Genomic DNA, 17,866 nt, shown 5'->3' with positions numbered 1-17,866 from the left:
CACACCGCTGCACAAAAAGCTCCCAGTGTGCCTCATAATAATAGAAAGTCAGTCACTGGACATCATCATCATAATGCCTGACAAAAATAAAGACAACAGCTGTTAGTTACTGAATCTCTGTAATGTTTTCCACCAGGACAGGGACAGACAGACAGACAGACAGACAGACAGACAGACAGACAGACAGACAGACAGACAGACAGAGGAGATCCCGAAGAGGGACGCAGGTAGCCGGAGCTGGAGATGCATGCGTGTAGATCCTGTAAACTTTGTATCTACATCCATCTATCTATCTATCTCTGTGTGTATCGGAGCCTTTTGCCTCCACTGCACTGTAGTTTCCACAGACTGACGCGCGGAGAGAGCCTGGGCGCCGCGCGCTCTGTCCATATATGGTCATCTACGTCACGCAAATGTTCCATCCCCCTATTTAACGCAGGCACACTGGAGTCCCCTATCCAGCTCCAATAGAGCAAGCAGAGCTGCTCTTGTGCAACCAACAACACCACCACCTACTCCATTGATTCACAGACTTCACATTCCCCCACAAGCAGAGCTACCAGCTTCCACAGTGATCACATTAATAACAGAAGAAGAAGAAGAAGAAGAAGAAGAAGAAGAAGAAGAAGAAGAAGAAGAAGAAGAAGAAGAAGAAGCCTGTGAGAGCGCACAGGAGAGGAGATACCCGCGCGGGATACTTGGATAGCAGCAACAAACAGGATCCATCCCTGCTCCTCTCTCCTCCTCTTTTTTTTATTTTCTTTCCCTTCAAACCTTTGTTTTCCACTTTGAGAACACAAGCTGGTTGTGTTTTTTTGTGTGTGTGTGTTGAGTATAACTACTTGGATACCTGCGCGTTGTCCGTGTCTAAATGTCGGACTGAATCGAACTGCTATGACAGGGAAACTAGCGGAGAAGCTCCCTCTTACGATGAGCAGTTTAATAAACACGATCCCTGACAGTCTGTACCCAGAAGAGGACATCCCGACGTCTATGAATATTTTCACCAGTACGGAATCTATTAACCACTATTCACAAATGAACACAGGTAAGATTGTTTTCATCTACTTTTGTGTGTGTGTGTGTGTGTGTGTGTGTGTGTGTGTGTGTGTGTGTGTGTGTGTGTGTGTGTGTGTGTTTGGATTGAAGGGGTTCTAAGTGCGATGTGCTGTTGCGCGGAGGAAGGCAACAGTTAGTTGTGTCTTCTGCGCTCCGAGGATGGAGCACCTGTTTGCGCTCTGGCTTGTTGCGCTCAAAAAACACACGCGTACAGCCTGCTGCTGAATACTTTATTATTATTTTTATCAGGGGTCAGATGTTACACTTGTCGCTACGAAATTAAATACACCTTTAAAAAAAATGGTTCACCTCCAGGTCGCCCAAACATGTGATTACTACATTTTCAGTTTTCTTCCGTGTCCGTGAAGCCGGCATGTCAAGATTTCAAAACAGCATGCAGCGTTAAAAGAGCTACTCGCAGCCTATCAAAACTTTTTTTTTTTTTTTTTTTAAATCATCCGCTGAGATGTTTGGCTATATAAGCAAATCTACCGATTTTTTGGTAGTGATTTTTAAATCCCTAAAGCCGAGGGCGTTTGAGCAAACGTCTCGCGTAGAGATAGAAAAAGAAGAGACTGAGAGTCTGTTTTACGCAGAAAATTCCACTTAAAAAACGCACTCGGCTCCAAACTGAAATGTGTAGCGTGTGAAAAAAAATGTGTGTAGTTCATGTGGTCAAAGCACAAATGCCACAGATTTAATAATCTAACATCCAGGCGCGGAGATGGGTCAACTACTTTAGACAATGACTTTCATTCACAACTCTATTAACATGTCACAGATTGGATTTTGAAGTAGGCGACTGTATGTGTGTGTGTGTGTGTGTGTGTGTGTGTGTGTGTGTGTGTGTGTGTGTGTGTGTGTGTGTGTGTGTGTGTGGCTGCATCTTTTCCCTAAATGAAACATGTTGAGACGCAGGGCCCCTGGACCCTCTTACACTCACTGAACTGGCCTCGCAGCTCTGATATTGATTGGTGTATTGCTGAGTTCAGATTCATGTATTAATCTGAATAATTCAGACGCCTACATCAAGATGTTTTCAGCTCCGTGTTGGCATTCAATCCATCCCTAATTGTTCAGGATCACCTTCCGAGGTGACGGGTCAAACGCTGCACAAAATACTAAATCTCCATGTAGTGGCCGACATGTGAATTTAACTGTTTGTTCAAGAATCCTTTTTTTTTATGCCTAGGATTTTTGTTCACAAATTAAAAACAGCACCCTCAGTTTGAATTTAACCCGACAAATGTCCCCTTATTTATCTAAGAAAGTGTGCGTTATTTAATTCCTCCAGCGCCAGGTTTTTTATAAAAAAAGTCTACTTCACTTTGAAAAAGGAGTGAATTAAATAGAAGCGACGTGACATTTCTCTATAAACACGGCAACAACATGTATTTTATGTGACTTCTCACAGGAGATATTGATGAGATGAATCTGAATAGGAAAAGAAACAGATGTTGCAGAGCACAGGTGTGTGTTGCTGTTATTTTTTTTTTCTAATCTGGATGAAATTCATATGATAAACTCTAAATTGCATATATTTAATTTTTGGATGTATGCTTTTTTTTGGGGGACAAAAATACAAAGCTACATTTTTAAAAGAACCATGCTGTATTTGAACAGGTGGAACAGGTGTGTGTGTGTGTGTGTGTGTGTGTGTGTGTGTGTGTGTGTGCTTTGCTCTTCAACACTGACCTAAAATAAAAGAGTGAGGACTTCTATTTTATGCCTCTCACTCTTTAAAAAAACAAATCTCCCACAGTCCAAATGACTTCAAAAAAAGAATTCAAAGTAAAATGAGGATTAAAATTAGGGGAGACATGCATTGATATCAACTCAGGCTTGCTTTCCAAATGTCACAAAGTCTCGTTGCTCCTTGTGTAGCTCATGTTTCACAATGCTATTGTGCAATAATTTAGCTTTTGTTTGTTTCATTATGATTTGCCTTTAGCCAAATTCCAGCAGGCTGTAATTACCGGGGAGAGGATATTTAGGCACCCATGTGTGTGTGATTTCCTGCGAATGAAAAGCGATGTCTCTTTTAACCTCTGTTCAGGAACGTATTCTGTTCCAATGTCTCACGTTTAACCCTCAGAGCACGTATTTGTCCCCCCCACCCCACCCCATTTAAGCACATCTGCATGTGATGGATTATATGACATCTTTTGGAATAAGTTAAACGTGTGTGAGCGCTCTGTACAATTAAAATATGAAGGACATTTAAAAAAAAAAATGTTGTTAAACTCACTAAATGCAGAGATTGGAAACACGTTTTTAATTTTTTACCCCCGTGCACGTGCAGATGTTCTATGCTGCAAATGTTTTTTTTAGTTTTTTTTTTGAATCCCTGAGCGTATAATAGATGTGGCGTCTGCTTTATAATCCTCCCCGCTGTAAAGAAATCAGATCTTGCCATCGAGTTTGGCTGTCCTCCTGAGGGACACAATGACTGGATCAAAGGGGGTGTTTAAGGTCTTGATTTATGAGAGCTTGTGGGATCTGAGAGAGAGAGACACACACACCACTGTCTCACACGCAGCAGTCACTCACTGAACTCACAGGTCCGACAGCGCTCACATTTCTCCATGAACTGTGCTGGGCTCCTTTTTCATTTTTTCGTCTCCTGTTGGCACACCGTTACGGAGACATGCAGAAAAGCTGAATTTTCGGACAAACCGAGGACCCGACACTTCAAGTTCCCGTAGCTCGATAAAAGTGAATTTTCTAGACTTTTTTTATTTTTATTTTTAACAACTTGTGCCACAACGATCACTTTCACAGGCTTTTCTTCCCAACTGATTGCATTTCATGCTCATGTTTGTGCAACCACGTGGATGATTTGTTCACCATATGTGTTTTTTTTTTGTTGTTGTTGTTGTTTTTAATCTTAGATAATATCATGGATCTGGGCATGGGGAGTGAGAAAGCAGCCGCAGATATCCAGTACGGATCCAGCTTCCAGTCCAACCGCAGCGGGCAGACCGTCACGTATCTGGGGAAGTTTGCCTTCGACACGCCCCCGTCAGGCGGCATCGGCGGCTCCGGCTGGTGCTCCGACAACAACATCATCAGCCTGGTGAGCGCCGGGATCCTGGGCGTCTCTCCGTCGCCTGGCACCGTGACGACGCAGACATCCTCCGCGGCCGGCATGGGCGGACAGACGTCAGACATGGAGCAGGTTTACGGTCCGCCGCTGCCCGCCTACTCCACCTGCAGCGACCTGTACCAGGACCAGGTCTCCTTCCACCACAGCCCGGCCACCAGCACGGCTCTCTCCTACCCCGGCAACGACTATCACTCCACATCCAAGGCCTCCATGGACGGCAGCCTGTTCTCCATGATCCCCGACTACAACCTTTTCCACCATCAGGGGGAGGTCGGCGTGATGGAGCACAAGCCCTTCCAGACCATGGACCCCATCCGGGTCAACCCTCCGCCCATCACGCCCCTGGAGACCATCCGGGCGTTCAAAGACAAGCAGCAGATTCACCCGGGTTTCATCGGCGGGCAGCAGCACCCTCCTCAGCACCACCAGGCGCCGCAGACTCTCACCCTCAAGCCCATCCGGCCGCGGAAGTACCCGAACCGTCCCAGCAAGACCCCCGTCCACGAGCGTCCGCACGCCTGCCCGGCGGAGAACTGCGACCGGCGCTTCTCGCGCTCGGACGAGCTCACGCGTCACCTCCGCATCCACACGGGCCACAAGCCCTTCCAGTGCCGAATATGCATGCGCTCCTTCAGCCGGAGCGACCACCTGACCACGCACATCCGCACGCACACGGGGGAGAAACCCTTCTCCTGCGAGTTCTGTGGACGCAAGTTCGCCCGAAGCGACGAGCGAAAGAGACACGCAAAGGTCCACCTGAAACAGAAGGACAAGAAGCCGGCCGACAAGAGCAGCGGGGCGGCCGGGAGCCACAGCTCGCCGCCCAGCTCCTGTGGGGGGCCCACGGTGGGGACGTCATGACCGTCACTACGTGCACTTGGACTGGAGCCTCTCCATGGCCCATAAAGAGACTTATAGGAAGAAGGAATCACGTCCACTTTGAGACAAATAGGTGACTCTTTTCCTCTCTTTTCCATTCTCCCGGCTCTTTTCAGCTCCTTCTGTTTTGAGATGGATGCCTTTAGTTGAAATAAGAGGAGAAAGGCCGCTACGCCTTTCTTTGTCCAGTAACTCAAAGCCTCGCCTACTCTAACTCAGTGCCGACACACAGAAGGCCAACATGGCCCATCCTGTCCACAAGACCACTGTGTATCTGTAGGTGTTGGTGTGGATAAAGTTTTTTTTTTTTTGTAAATTTGACTGAGAATTTCTAAATTGGAAGGAAGCCAGAATCCATCACAAGGGGTCAACAAAAAACATTTACAATGGAGATTAGTTAAAGTTGTCTGGGATGTATGCATTAATTTTATTAGGCTGTTTAAAAGTGCAATTGGTTATATTTGTGTACCGTCATGGATACCTTATATTAGTGGCTGTCTTTTTTTTTGTTGTTGTTTCTGTTGAGGTGTTGTGTATTTTATTTTATTTTATTTTTTTTATTTTCTATTTGAATGTTGTTTTCTCAAAAAGGAATGTGCCAAATGTATTGTGGTGACACAGCCAACCGTGTTCTGATTATTGTGCCTGACATTTGCCAAACATAACCGTGATATCAGCATTCAGACATCCAGTCTTCACAACCCAAAGTATCTAGATAACGACTGAATGGATCAGCACCGGCAAAGCAAGCGTTCTTGTCCTGTTACCTGTTACCTACACAACAAACATGCCTGCAGCAGTCAACACCTTTGCCAACACTTATTTATTTCCAGTCACTGAGAGACACTGTGTATGTTTGTGTTGCCTTTTTTTATATGGATGCTTTATGTCGTGTTACCAGATATCATTTCTGTTGCTTTTTTTTAATTATTATTATAAAAAGCTCACCAATACTCCTAATTCTTTCAGTTTTTCTGCAGTCATATGCAATACATTTGTGACATATGCCGACAAACAACGCAAATCCAATGATCTAAGAGCCCAGTTACACAGACTGGGCTACTTACAGTGAATGCATGGCACTGGGTTGCAAGCCAGCAGTGTGTTTAAAAGCAAAGATGAATGAAGGATTCACAGTGGGAAAAGACTGAAACTATCAATCAATCAATCAATCAATCAACATGTATTTATCAAGCCCTTCACAGCAACCAGCAGGCTATATCCAAAGCGCTTTACATCAAGGAACAAGAATAAAACATAACATACAGCAAAATCATAAAGGGATAAAACAGAACATACAGCAAAATCATAAAGAGATAAAACAGAACATAGAGTAAAATCAGAAGATGGTAAAACATAACATACAGTAAAATCAGAAAAGGATAAAATAGAACATACAGTAAAATCATAAAGGGATGAAACATAACATACTGTAAAATCAGAAAAGGATAAAACAGAGCATACAGTAAAATCATAAAGGGATAAAACAGAACATAGAGTAAAATCAGAAGATGGTAAAACATAACATACAGTAATATCAGAAAAGGATAAAACAGAACATGAATTAAAATCATAAAGGGATGAAACATAACATACAGTAAAATCAGAAGATGATAAAACAGAACATACAGTAATATCAGAAAAGGACATATAAAAGCATGAGGAAGAAAGGAAAACGTCACTGCATTAAAAGGCAGTCTAAAATAAATAGGTTTTGTGGTTAGGGTTAAAAAGAGCTACGTCTGTAACAGTGCGGGGGGGTGGGGGGGGCAGATCACCCCACAGCTTGGATGAACTGTTGTGCTCACAAAGGGTTAAAATCTTGGCCAAATAAAACCACTAGGTTTAAATCCCCAAACGGTGAGAAGCATATGGCAAGAGAAAAAAAAATGAAAATGTCCAAATCCATGTTTACATCTTTTTCTAAAACAGAGAGACTTAGTCTGAGTTGTAAAGTAAGAACTTGTTGTTTTTTTTGTACAGTATACAGACATGTATGCAGGTAGCTACAGTAGACGTTTCACTTTTGTACTCAAATGTCAAACTGAAAAGTATTAAACTGTGCATATATGTGCATGCCTTCATGCACACGATGTAAATACAAAATGTCTGCATAAAGAAGAACTTTCAATTGACTAAATGCTTGTGGGGGAATGTGTCTTCAAGCTTTTAGTAATGTAGTTATAATACGGAATATTTTGTTGTCATATGGTCCTTGCAAAAAAAAAAGAAAGAAAAAAAAATTGGAGCACTGCAACAGTGCCAAATATGGTGTATTATCTTCCATATAAGGAATAAGAATAAGAGCGTTTGCACCATTTGTACGTTTTAAAGTGGTGACTGGTTTTTAAAGGAGCACTAATGTGTTCTCTGAATAAACAGCAAGATGTTTTTTTATTAACGATTTCTTTATCTCCATTATAGTCGCAATCAGTTACTTCAATTAACACATCTTCCCCATTGCACAGAAACCACGGCAGGGTCGTTGGTCTCGCGTATATCTTCACGTATATCTTCGGCAGAATAAATGATGGGATCCTTTCTTAAACAAAATGCATCACAGGGCAAAGCAAATCTATTATATTTCACATTCCTTATCAGTCTTCGTCCTGGTATCATTCAATGAAACGTTCTGTGTAGGCTCATCTCTTTTTTTAATAAGCCTCTATGGGATCTTAAACATGTATTATAACAATAAATGCACAACAATGACCACATTTGATAACACTTCTTAATGCCAGCGTGACTGCTTTTTCTTATAAATCAGTTTGAACTCATCTCAGTAAAGCAGGAAGGCTTTTTTTTTCTTCTTCTTCTTCCTCCATATCTGACTTATGGCCCTGTGGAGTGACATTTTGAGTAGTAATAATGTTGTCCATGTGCTAAGATCGTTTCTGATTTTATCCTTTAAGTTTATCGCTCAAATGCCAGATAAGCTTCTCCTCCCTGTCTACTTTGACCGACAATGGTTCTGGTTTTTTTTCTTGGTATTTTGCTGTTCTCTCTGACTTGTAGAAGTGTATTTAAGGCAGGGATTTTATACACACGTTATCAACTGAAAAAAAAACAATGTACCAGTGAGGAGACAAGAGGGCAATCAGACTTAAGGAGAATATCGACTGACAAATGCAAAAGGCCAGGAGAAAGGTTCAGAAAAAGCAGTGGCACAGAGAACACACAGTGCATACAGAAAATGAGCTCCCAAAGCCATGCTTTCTCTTCCCTGTAACAACCAGTTTTCACTGCTGAGCTTCCTGGCAGGTGTCCACTTATTTTCCAATTAATTTGGCCTCAGAGAGTCTTTTCTCAATTCATCTGCACGGTTTAATGAACAGAGCGCCTTGCACTTTTTTTTCAGATGGTTTCAAAGTGCACACGCCCTGTAACATCCAACTGTAAATCAATAGTTTAAAAAAAATGATTTTGTTGCGTGGATGGTCATCGACAAACTGAACTTTTCTGAGCTCGTCCTGGTTAAAAAAAACGCAACTGAAATCACGACCTAAACTGAAAATAGAACTTCTTAACACGCTGCATTACCCAGCATTCCTTATGTTTGATCCCAGATAATTAGCTTGATATGAATATGATTCAAACTTTAGATTTGGGAGGGTAAATCTTGCAATGGGGTAATGTAAACATCGTGAAGCAGAAAGGTCCACAGAGGCAGCACAAACCAATATGAAGTGACGGGAAACACAACATGTTCATCTAGAAGAATTTGCTGTTAGACACGACTAAATAATTTAGAATTTATTTGACCCAAAATTATGCTTGTGTGCTCTTGATATACATATATATATATATATATAATATGTGGCCTCCTCTCAGAGAAAACTGTGTTTATGTTTGCTTTGTGTTGAGGAATGATGCAGAGCAAGGCGGAGACTACACCAAACTATTTCCCATGTCTAAATGAAGCCATGTGTAATTACAACTTTGCAAACTCAAATATTTCATCAGTCATATCCTCTCGCTGTGTTTGTCACTTTCGTTTTGTGACACTTTTGTAATGGACGGATAGACTTTGTAAAATGCGTACGACCCCCCCCAATCATTCCACTCACTCCTCCAATGCAGTTTGGTGGCTGAACAAACAATACCGGCTGCACCGTAATGTGTGAGTGCTTTAGATAGACGTCAAGGACTTCAACTAGGGAAACGACCCCCCTTCTTAATAATGCTACTTCGAGACTAATTTATTTTACGTTTTTCTGTGTTTTATTATCCAAAAAGTGGGCGGCTGAACGCTCTGATCCTCGTCCTCTGCTTCGTGTTGGATGTGAGCCAACATCAGCAGCCATCTTTGTGCCAAACTGGGTTGCAGGGTTGGCTGATCAAAAACAATATGAGATGAGAACTCCACGGGAGAAACTAATCCTAAATGTGACCTCAGTCTGCTCGCGTTCGAAGGGCAGCCCTGTGCTAATGTTTGTGTTTAACGGTTTTGATTTGGTGTCCGTGAAGTTGGCCTTGGGCAGGGCCAATAGGCTCATTCGTGACGATTAACAATTCAAGATTACTATTATTTTTGTTTTTGGAAAACCTCACGTTTGAAGAGATTTCAATAATGTGTAGATATTACAGGCTACTCACGTCATCTTAATAGACTACGGGGTGGCTTCAGGGATTTTGTGGTCTTCGACGGTGACACCGTGGTGTTCAGATGGAGTCTATGCTCACTGTTTTCTGTTGTGTTGTGTTTTTTTCCCTTTTCTTTTCTTTTCATTACAGTATATCCTCATGTTTTGCATGTGCACGGAAATGTTCCAAAGTGCTGCCCTCAGATGCTGTGGGCGGTGCTCATTTCTTTATTATGCATGAAAATAAGTCACATTGGGTGAAATGGGATGAACCTAACAACAATTCAAGACAGACTATTGAAAACACACACTGGGATAAACTGTTCTGTTGGCTTTTTTTCTTTTCTTTCTTTCTTTTTTTTTTTTAAGAAAACGAGGAGTCTTGTTTAAAATGTTGTGGATGTCTTTAGCCTATTTCATGTTTTTATTACCTTATAATAAGGTCCTTTTATGATGAGCTGAATATTGAAATGAATTTTACTATATCCTCGTGATGGGGAGGTGTGCTCCCCTGTTTACTTGGCACTTCAGTTTGTTGTAATGCAATTGTTTTGTTATTTCTATGTAAGTACTTGAATAAAGAAAAATATCACTTGCCTTCGGTTTACCTGGGTCTGTGTGTGAACCTTAGCCGTCTGGTATTATTATATGAACATTATAACGTTTGTAAGTATTATTAATTTTTTTTTTCGCTTTCTGCCCCCCAAAACTTTATTTGTTAGAGGAAGCACGAGCGGCTGGCAAAATTACGAATCCCACTATAGCCACGCCAAGACCCGCCCTACGAAGCGGCTCGATTGGTTGGGGTTAGGCATTTCACCTCGAGTGGTTAAGGTTAGGGGTTATGGGATTGGTCAGGGGATAGGACCTGTACATGTAAGCATGGACGCCTGACCAATAGTAGTGTGTGAATGCTGTTGAAGGGCGGGTCTTGGCGTGGCCATAGTGGGAAAAGAAATATCGCGAGCGGCTCGGCTGAGCTCCGGACTTCCGGTTTGAAGCTCGACTGTTGACTGGTGGAAAGGAATGAAGTCCTCGGAAAATAACAAAACCACCCAATGAAACCGGAATAAAAGTTCACTCAAAATGAGCTGGTATGTATTTTGGCTGCGTCATTAATGGAGCGTATTAGATTGAACGTATAATTAGAAATCATACATTAATAGTGACACTAGGACAGATGGCTTGTCTACCGAAGGGGCTTCGGCTATTTCCTGGTTTTGCTACACAAACAGTAGCGTTACAGTTAGCTAAACTCACGAATAAAACCTCTCCGAGAGGCTATGAAATCGTCCACCGGTGCAAAGCGGTGTCTGTCTAGTTAAACAAGTGCTTGAAAAGTTGTAGTTGTTGCTCACAGTTGACGTTAACTTCGAAGGGTGTTCAATAAAGTCGAGTATTTACGTTTAGCTAGCGTTAATTTGTCGCTAAGAGTGTCTAGTTAACGTTAGTTTAGTTGCTGAAACAATAAGTTAGCAAGTGAATAACCTTCACAGGAGAGTAGCTAGGCTAACGATATTACCTAAAGTTATAGCTGCTTTTCATACAGTCCGTTTAAATAAACAGGTTGTGCCTTTAGCATAACATGGACTCAATGAAGCTAATTCTTAGGTCAACAGGGTCAACACTGAATTGGCAACGTTAGTTGCTAACGCTAGTCAGCTGTTGCTAACGTGCTAACGTTAGTCAACTGTTGCTAACGTTAGCATTTTGACATGAACTTGAGAACCAGTGGGGATTTTGGTTACCTTTTGTACTCTTGTATAGACATAATGGTTATATTGTTATGTTATGTCATTTACCATCCAAGAAGTTTTTCCTAGAAAGTAGGTTGGTAACTTTAGTGCTTGGTTTCGTTAAAATGTTTTTTTTTTAATTATTATTCTCCCCAAAACAAGTTTCCTTTTTATTTTTAAAGAACTATACAAAAAAAAAAATCACAACTTTTTTTGCAACTTTCACTGCCTCTCGCAACTTCATTGCAACAAACAAACAAAAGACATCGCAACTTTTATCGCAATTTTTTACAAAAGCTCCAGCGAAATCAGGCATTTTGGGCCCCAACAATCTCAAAAAAAGGCCACAGAGTCCTGGAGGGACTGCCCTTGTGTGTGTTTTCATTTGTCATGGTGCACATTCACCAGTCCTGTCAATCCTGCTTAAGGGCCCGGTCTTGGTTCACTTCCAAGTGCTCTAGAGTTCGGTTCACTTTAGGTGAGAACGCGAACCACATACAGCAAGTGAACCAACAGACTTAGCACACAATTTACGGACTTATATACGATTTAAGGGACGATAACTTTCAGATCCATAACTTATAATGACCATACGGCGCTGGTCGTCTGTGTGACAACACATCATCTCTCTCTCTCATCATGGCCGCCCTGTCCTTCACTCGCTGTCTGTCAGCTGCTCATATTGTTTGCTGTCTTCTAAAACATTAGAAACACTAAAGCAAAACCAGAAAACAATCTCAAAAAAAGGCCGCGAAATTCTGGAGGTACTGCCCTTGTGTGTGTTTTCATGTGTCGTGGTGCACATTCACCAGTGTTTTTGTTGTTGTTGTGCGCGTAGGCAGTCCTGATTTTGTCAGTCATCTCTTATATGCTGTGTCTCTATGATCCTATCCTGTCCTATTCATGGTAGTCTACTCGTGGACATTGTGCCGTCATCACGTGCTGTAGTACGGGGGCCCACCTTGATAATCCTGCTTAAAGGCCCGGTGTTGGCTCGTTACGCCACTGGAGATTTAGGTTGCTTTCCCACCTGAGTCCATCCGTTTTAACCAAACCTGGGAGCAATTCGTCAGATGGTCCGGATCGTTTGGGGCGGTGTGAAAGCTCATCCGAACCCTGGTCCGCTTGACAACAGGGGTCTCGGTTCGCTTCGAAGTGCTCTAGAGTTCGGTTCACTTTAGGTGAGAACGCGAACCACATACAGCAAGTGAACCCACAGACTTTGCACACAATTTACAGACTTATATACGATTTAAGGGACGCTAACTTTCAGATCCATAACTTATTATGAGCATACGTCGCTGGTCATCTGTGTGACAACACATCATCTCTCTCTCTCTCTCTCTCATCATGGTCGCCCTCTGCTTCACTCGCTGTCTGTCAGCTGCTCATATTGTTTGCCGTCTTCTAAAACATTAGAAAAAGACATTTGTTAAATGTCAGAATCGAGCGAGGGAGGATTTTTATGTATTTTCTTTTAATCACTTTCATCAAAGTCAGAAGTATACATACACTTCCTTAGTATTTGGTAGAATTGTCCCGAAACTGTTTCACTTGGGCCAAACGTTTTGGGCATCCTTCCACAAGCTTTCTACAATAGTTTGCTGGAATTTTGGCCCACTCCTCTTGACAGAACTGGTGTAACTGGGTCAGGTTTGTCGGCCTTTTTGCTCACACTCGCCCTTTCAGTGCCGCCCACAAATGTTCTATGGGATTGAGATCAGGGCTTTGTGATGGCCACTCCAATACCTTGACTTTGTTGTCCTTAAGCCACTTTGTAACTAATTTGGAGGTATGCTTGGGGTCATTGTCCATTTGGAAGACCCATTTGCGCCCAAGCTTTAACTTCTGGCTGATGTCTTCAGATGTTGCTTCAATATATCCACAAAATTTTCTTTTCTCATGATGCCATCTATTTTGTGAAGTGCGCCAGTCCCTTCTGCAGCAAAGCAGCCCCACAACATTATACTACCACCCCCATACTTCACAGTTGGGATGGTGTTCTGAGGCTTCAAAGCTTCGCCCTTTTTCCTCCAAATATACCGTTTATCATTATGGCCAAACAGTTTAATTTTTATTTAGTCAGACCACAGGACATGTCTCCAGAAATTAAGATTTTTGTCCCCATGTGCAGTTGCAAACTGTAGTCTGGCTTTTTTATGATGGTTTTGAAGTAATGGCTTTCTTCTCCCAGAGTAACCTTTTAGCTCATGGTGGTACAGGACTCGTTTTACTGTGGGTAATGACACTGTCTTACCAGTTTCAGCTAGCATCTTCACAAGGTCTTTTGCTGTTGTCCTGGGATTGATTCGCACATTTCGCACCAAAAAATGTTCCTCTCTGGGACTCAGAATCCGTCTCCTTCCTGAGCGGTATGATTGTTGTACATTCCCATGTTTTTTATACTTGCATATTATTGTCTGAACAGATGAACGTGGGACCTTCAGGAAATTGCACCTAAGGATGAGCCACACTTGTGGAGGTCCACAATTCTTTTCCTGACGTCTTGGTTGATTTCTCTTGATTTTCCCATGATGTCAAAGAAAGAGGCTCTGTGTTTGAGGTGTGCCTTTATATGCATCCACAGGTGTGCCACCAGTTAACTCAAATGGAATCAATTAACCTATCAGAAGCTTCTTAAGCTCAGAATCGAATCATCTGGAGTTTTCTTTTTGTTTAAAGACACAATAAACTTAGTGTATGTATACTTCTGACTTTGATGAAAGTGATAAAAAATACATACAAATTCTCCCTCGCTCGATTCTGACATTTAACAAATGCAAAAAATATGTTAATGTTTATTGATCTAAAACAGAAAAAGTTTACTCTGATTTAATGTATGACAGTAAAGAAATAAAAGTTTTTGAGTTTTTTTCTGAAGTGTATGTAAATATCTGGTTTCAACTGTAAGCACAGTTTAATATCAGGTTTTAGGGGCACATAGGGATGGAATCAATCTGCAGATGACAAAGAAATTGTTCAAAACAAGTTTTAACTTTATTTTGTTTTGACTCACACACAAACACACGGGGCATGTATACCATTATGATTATTCATGCCGATTTTGTGGAAATATAAATAGGTTTGAGTGTTTTCCATACCACTCCGCCCCCCCTGAAAGTGACAAAATTACATAATTATGCTATATATTCAACAACAACAAAACGGATGCGTGAGATAAAGCTGTTTTCACACATACAGGTAATTCACTTCTTGTTTCTCGCTAAAAGTTCAAATCATTTTGACTTTAGTCGCGCAACCTTTCCCCTATTTTTACCTGTTGCTGAGTAACGTACATTAACATCCCATGGTCATCCCATGAATGTAGCATACCTGTAGCAAGCTGCTTTGTTGTAACTAGCGGTAAAAACAAACGTCGAAGTGGAGCTCCGTGCCACAGAGCGGCGATTGCCAGTTGTTTAAGCCGCTACAGACCTCCGTCACAGCTCGGTCGTATCAGCGGCATTTAGTAGATGTGTTGAGCCGCAACAGAGTTCCTCAACACCGGCTCTGGTGCCCCGCATGGTGCTCCGTCAGGCCAGCTGTAGTTGGTGGTTCACTTATCCGAGAATAGGTGACTGTGAGCCGTGTACAGAGCATCGCGAGCCGCCGGTCATTTCGGCGGAGATTACGGTTAAGTAAGTAATGAAACGACTAGTTAAGAAAAGAACTGTTAGTCCCTGTCGCTGCCATGTTGATTGTGTATCTCTATGGCAAACGCGCGGGCGGAGGGCTGAGCCCGTTCGGAACTACGGGAGCCCAGAGGGGAGCGCCAGCGGATGTTAAGGAGAAAAGCGATTTTCATTTAAACAAATCGACGTTAACTACACGTTCGATTTTAATCGATAAAATCGATTTATCGGCCAGCCCTAGGGGCACAGCTGTGTCTGCTGACCCCGTCTTTGGATTGTGTTTAGTTGGAAGTGTCTCTGTATCATTTGTCATTTTAGCACAAAACAGAACTTTAATTAGAAAAGTATTGTAGCTGACACAATTAGTTGATTCAACGTTTAGCTTTTTTTTTGTCATCATGTGATAGTCAAATTAATATCTTTGGGTTTGGGACAGTTTGTTTGACAAAACAATACATTTCAAGATGTCACCTTTTTGTCGTGATGGGCAGTTTACACCATTTTCAAAATAATTTTCCATTAATTGTGAAAATAATTGGTAGATTAATCAATAATGAAAATAACCCTAACCAGCAAGGAACATAAACGTGATTCTCATGTCATAATTGTGTTTATATATGATTTTTTTTTAAAACCAAATTGTGTCCCTTTTTGAAGATTTAAAAGTTTGTAGTGCTTTGTAGTTTTCTGTGGAGCCACAGGTGATTGTGGAGCTAAGAAAAATGAATGAACAAGTTGGTAATAAACAGTTGGTCTTATGATGACATAGTCTGAATGGATGATCTCATCAGAGCGCTTATATCCAGCTGGTGACGGCCCTTACAAAGTAAACAGCCAAATGGAAAAAATATTTGACCTCAACAGAATGTTATGTGCATTTCAGATTCTGACTATTATCTCGGACAAGTTAAGTTTATGTAAATAATATCTTTATGTAAATCATGCATCAGTAGATACGGTGTCTTCTCCCCTTGTAGAAATAGCTGTTGTCTAAATCTGTAGCATTTTGCACTCTGTTTTGTTCACAGGAAAATATATCAACCATATAGAGCTGCAAAGATTATTCGATTAGTTGTCAACTACAAAAAAATTCTCTGATTGCAGCTTCTTAAATGTAAATATTTTCTAAATACCTCCTCTGTGACAGTAAACCAAATATCTTTGAGTTGTGGACAAAACAAGACATTTGAGGACATCAGGCTTTTGGGAAACACTGATTGACATTTTTCACCATTTTATAGCCCAAACAACTAATCGATTAATCGAGAAAATAATCGACAGATTAATCGACTATGAAAATAATCGTTAGTTGCAGCCCTACAACCATGTGTCGTGGATTTTCTTAGGCTGGTTTGTCAAATCGAATCTTAAATTCGATTTTTCTATTTTATTTATTGTGTCAAATCGCAACAGCAGTTATCTCAGGACACTTTACAGATAGAGTAGGTCTAGACCCCACTCTATAATTTACAAAGACCCAACAATTTCAATTTCCCACGTGCAAGCATTTGGGGCGACAGTGGCGAGGAAAAACTTCCTTTTTACAGGCAGAAACCTCGGATAGACCCTGGCTGTCGGATGGCGGCCATCTGCCCCTGCCCGTTGGGACACAGAGACACCGATACAGATACGCAGAAATAGGGTTGTGCCGATGGACGATATCATCGTAGCTCGCTCTACCTTCTAGTAACGTTGGACACAGCGGTCTCGAGTGAGAGAGAAAAAAGCGTTAACGTGGAACGCTATCACACTTTCCTTTCTGCCCTCATTGGACTAAGTTTGTCGACACTACTCTGTGCGTGCATCAATAAGTAAGGCTGAGGTCCTGTAGGTACGGGACGATGTTATGCAGGATTTATGAATGTACGTTAGCAACAGTAGGCTAATTCACGAGGGTGCTATTTTATGTGTGAGCTAATATTGCGCATCTGTTCATGTGCGCTGCACGAGTTATGTTTCTGTTTATTGAATTCATAATGTACACTTCCAACAAAACCCAAATAGTTTTTTCCCTTGATGATGTTTTATTTTTTTTTTTTTTTTTTTTTGGAAAAAACCCCCCCCTTTTTTTTTTTTTTTGCCACCCCCACCTCATTTTTTTTTTTTTTTTTTTTCTTTAAAACCCCCCCCCCCCCCCTCCCAGGGCATTTACATGTATGTCTAATCGTTTCTATGTTGACTGTTAGCCCATGGTAGTAGAAAAAATATTTATGTAAAGAGATATGAGCCACCGACGACGATATCATCGTCCATTGCCATGTTTTACTGTAAACATCGTCAACTGCCAATTTAGGGGACATTGCCCAAGCCTACACAGAAATATGATTCATAATAATTATAGCAGTTGGCATGATGTGCCGTGGAACTTACAGTATAGTACCAATAAAGATAATAGAACTATGACTCAAAATAATAGTTGTAGCAGTGCAGGGCGTCAAGCAGGACCACGGCAGCAGTTGCCATAAACAACTTCAGGGAGACCGGGTGGTGCAGTAATAGATCCTTATTCAATCAAAAGACCCTGAGCCATTTTCTCCAGAAAAGATGACGTCAACATTTCCTAGCCATTTCCTTGTTTTCTGTTCTGGGAAACCGTTCCCCATCAGGTTTAGCTCGATGTGTCATCTGCTGTAAAATCTGCATCCAGTGCTGTATGTAAAACATCATAGGGGATGGCATGTTGCGTCATCCTTTATAGTGTACTGTGTGTGGTACCAAAGGTTCGCTTCTGTATTGAAGGATTTTAAAAGAAAAAAGTGTTTGTGTGTTGGAACTTTTTGGTTGCAGTGTTTCCTCTAGGATTTTTTTTTTAGCAGTGGGGGCAGATCTGGCGGACCCCCCCCGCGCCCCGCCGGCAAATGTTTTACGTAT

At 41.7% G+C, this 17,866-nt stretch overlaps 2 protein-coding genes across 2 annotated transcripts in view; both read left to right on the top strand.

The window, feature by feature from the left end:
• Positions 1-894: 894 nt before the first annotated feature.
• On the top strand, positions 895-5,349 carry egr3 (early growth response 3). The gene is made up of 2 exons (XM_039804476.1): positions 895-1,048; positions 3,951-5,349. Exons 1-2 carry the CDS (start codon positions 895-897, stop codon positions 5,024-5,026), a joined length of 1,230 nt encoding a protein of 409 aa, XP_039660410.1. The 3' UTR covers positions 5,027-5,349.
• Positions 5,350-10,590: 5,241 nt separating this feature from the next.
• The window catches only part of bin3 (bridging integrator 3), a 45,135-nt gene continuing 37,859 nt past the window's right edge, over positions 10,591-17,866 (top strand). The window contains exon 1 of the mRNA XM_039803578.1: positions 10,591-10,721. Coding sequence (XP_039659512.1) covers positions 10,714-10,721 — 8 coding nt within the window. The 5' untranslated portion in view covers positions 10,591-10,713. The remainder of the gene's footprint in view (positions 10,722-17,866) is intronic.

This window comes from Perca fluviatilis, chromosome 6 (genome assembly GCF_010015445.1).
Source record: "Perca fluviatilis chromosome 6, GENO_Pfluv_1.0, whole genome shotgun sequence".
In the NCBI taxonomy this organism is placed as follows: domain Eukaryota; kingdom Metazoa; phylum Chordata; class Actinopteri; order Perciformes; family Percidae; genus Perca; species Perca fluviatilis.
Note: the sequence above shows the minus strand (reverse complement) of the source record. Positions and strands in the feature narration are given on the sequence as shown.